The sequence below is a fragment of the Phaseolus vulgaris genome, chromosome 2, assembly GCF_000499845.2.
Source record: "Phaseolus vulgaris cultivar G19833 chromosome 2, P. vulgaris v2.0, whole genome shotgun sequence".
Lineage (NCBI taxonomy): Eukaryota > Viridiplantae > Streptophyta > Magnoliopsida > Fabales > Fabaceae > Phaseolus > Phaseolus vulgaris.
The window spans coordinates 13,741,501-13,744,792 of record NC_023758.2 but is presented as its reverse complement, the minus strand read 5'-3'; the positions used below and the strand labels follow the sequence as shown (position 1 = coordinate 13,744,792).

At 33.8% G+C, this 3,292-nt stretch overlaps 1 protein-coding gene across 1 annotated transcript; it reads right to left on the bottom strand.

The window, feature by feature from the left end:
- LOC137809628 (PHD finger protein MALE STERILITY 1) lies at positions 1 to 3,292 on the bottom strand. Its single transcript, XM_068610733.1, has 3 exons — positions 2,995 to 3,292; positions 2,602 to 2,887; positions 1 to 1,526 (listed from the first exon to the last, which is right to left on the bottom strand). Exons 1-3 carry the CDS (start codon positions 3,281 to 3,283, stop codon positions 164 to 166), a joined length of 1,938 nt encoding a protein of 645 aa, XP_068466834.1. The 5' UTR covers positions 3,284 to 3,292; the 3' UTR covers positions 1 to 163.

Sequence of the window (3,292 nt, the reverse complement as noted above, 5' to 3'; positions counted from 1 at the left end):
TTGTAAGCCCAATATAGTTTGGGTGTGGCCCATTTCATTATCCCCCTTGCAACAAATGTAGCAAAAAAAAAAAAAAACAATTGTTATTGTTGAACCTCAAAGACAACCTTGAAATGGAAAAAGGAATGAGTGAACATGATCAAAGAAATTGATAATGGTATAATTATGGCAAAGAAGGAAAGAAAACAATTTCTTGTTCACATTTTTTGCATAGAAAAATATGAGGAATGTCTTGGTCATTTGGAATTCGAACACATCTAGTGTGTTGCAAAATTTCACAAATATCACATGAGACCATCCTTTCACCATCATCTTCTATGGTTCCACAACCACAATCCACTACACCACTATTTGGATCACGTTCACATATTTGCTCAATCATGTTGGTGTGACGACCTTCAGCTACAACTTTTTCACCCACTTTGGTCAGTCCAAAAACCATATCTGTCCCATTATTCACACTCAAATTCTGAATTGATTCCACAACAAAACTTCTCAACCCCCAATACATTTCTCTAAAGCTTCTTTCAACCTCCAGCTTCAAGTCATTGATAGTAGCAGTTGTTTTGAGTGTGATGCACTCATGGGGTGGCATAAAGGCCTTGTTCAGGTACTCATCACCATTCCTCATCAAAATTGTACAATAAAGGTTGAGTTTATCTTGTGAACCTAGATCAAGTTGGTAAGAAAAATCTCCAAAGTAGTCTTTTATAAAATACTTGGTGTCAAGAATGATCCTAGCTGCTAATGGTATAGCAGAGAGAAATTCTGATCCCATGATTGGTTTAGGGTCTACGAGAATGTAGTTGTACAGATAAAGCATGTCTTTGATTAGTTGAGTTCGTGTGATCTTGAATTTGTCCTTCACTTTGTTACTCATTACCAAACTCTGATTACAAGTGTAGAGTTTAGAAATGTCTTCCAAGCAATATTCCAAGACTTTGGTGACAGGGTTCAAGCTTCTACGAACCAAGTAGTTTCCTACAACATGGTTTCCCAATGACTTCAAGACAAAATCTAGCAAACCAGTGTCTCCAATGTATGCACGAGCAGCATCTCTAACTTCTTGCCTTGAAACCCATCTAAACTCAGTGTTTTTCAAGGCCTCAACAATGACCCTTGTTGCCATCTGAATCCTTTTAGGGGACCAACGAGAGTTGGTCTCAAGCAAGGCAGTGGTGGTATAAGAAGCAATGGAAAGATCTGGTGGAAGACGTGATTTGAGGTCTAACATGAAAGAAAAAAGGTCACCAAGGGTAAGAAGGGATTGATCTGAAAGTGTTTGATACCTTGAGAAGATGAGTGGAATGGCATGGTTGGAGTTGGTGATGTGGTGTGTGATCAAGTACAATGGCATGCTTCTTATTGCTTCTATGGCCTTCAGGTACATGGATTGAGTCACACCAAAGCTTCCTCGACCAAATTTGTAACCCCAACGACTAAACCATGATTCACTATATGCTATTCCATTCACAAGTCTCAGTTCCATTCCTCTCTTCTCTGAAACATCATTTAAACTCACCTTCCTATCATGTCAAAATATATATTCATCAGTTTTCACTTTTCTCAAATATTCTTCCTCCACTAAAAGACAATTATGAATAAAAATCAATTTTCAGATAAAAAAAAAGTAATTAATGGCTATAGGATTAAATTATAGAACAATTTAAAGACTATTTTTTTTTCTAAATTAATTTCCATTATTGTTAAATAGTTTATAGATTGGTGTTTAATTATCAACCAAAAGTTTTTGCTACCAAAAATATTTAGTAACAAAAATCTTGATGGCTAATTAGACATCAATTTAAAAAACCATTTAACAATAATAGAAACTAATTTAGAAAAGTTGATTTTTATTTCATATTGATAATGATCATATATATTAATCATTCACTTCAATAATTATGTTTTAAAAATTATACCACCTATAAATTCTAAATATGACTGATACATAGCTATCAAACTCTCAAAAACTATAAAAGGTCATATTTGAAATTTTAATATTTTTTCATCGGGGAGAGAAAAATATGAAAACTAATATATATATAACAATAAATTAGTCAATGCGGAATATTATTGCATGAGCTTGTTAGATCGATGACGTTTTTCAAAAAATTTAAATTTGTCGTCAAGAGTTTCTTTTTATAATCATGTTGTTAACGTGTAGAAGTTTCATTTTTTTATTATTATTAATCTCGAATTTAAGATGTTGTTTAAGAAAATCAAATTCATAGTACTCCAATTAATAAGTTGTTTGCAAATTTTCTAAAATTCTACTAGTAAAAATTAGGAATAACATGATACTGATTTCAGTGTTTTTTATTAATTAAAATGTATTAAGATTACAAATAAAAATTTGTAAAAGTATGGTAGTAACTTTTCCCCTTCGAGTGAGTTTAAGCAAATGCTAGTACATATATTTACAGAAGTGACTTGATTTGGTTAAAATAGTGGAAGTTTGAGTCGTATTTTCCATGCAAACTTTGTGAACAGTGGTAATAAACTTTGAATAGATATTTAGAAGAAGAAAAAAATGAGAAAAGAAAATTGTTGATAAATAAAAAAGAATTTGTAAGAAAAATGATCGAAAATTGAATTGACCTTGCTTGCAATGCCTTGCACAAACGGTTCCAAAAGTCCATGATCTGGTTTCCAGGCAAATTAGAACCCATTTCCAATCCATTGACACATAGCAAATGGCCGAATCCATTAGAGTGAAAAACACCATGCATCATATGACCCTGTAATTCAGTTAATTTTGACTTACCATTGTTCATTGTTGCAATTGCATCACAGCACCCTTCACAGTTCCTGCAGCTACCAAGTGTCTCCTTTGAGGGTAACACAAAGTGATACTTCTTATTGCAGATCAAATGGTTTCCCCAGCCTGTGCTATATTCAAAATCCAACTCAAATTCAAGTCACCAATAAACATGTTGCTTTATTATTCATAAGCTTTTAATTAACCTTGTTCAAGCCAAACATGAACATTACCAACGTATTGACAATGCTTGCAATGACGATTGAGCACTGCTTCTATTGGCTCTTCAATCACAAACAAGAAGATATGCAGAGGTGGGTGGTGATGAACTTCAAGCTCAAAAGACCACATTGGCATGCTTAGATGACTCTCCAAATTTGCATATTCAAGCAATGCATTCACATTCTCTCGAAATGGCCCACCAAACATAACAGGGTATCCAGGTTCAGCAAAGTTCTTGAACCTGAAAACCCTCCCACACCTCTTCCTTTTATTGTTCCCAATCACCTCAACATTCAACATGGCCTTCAA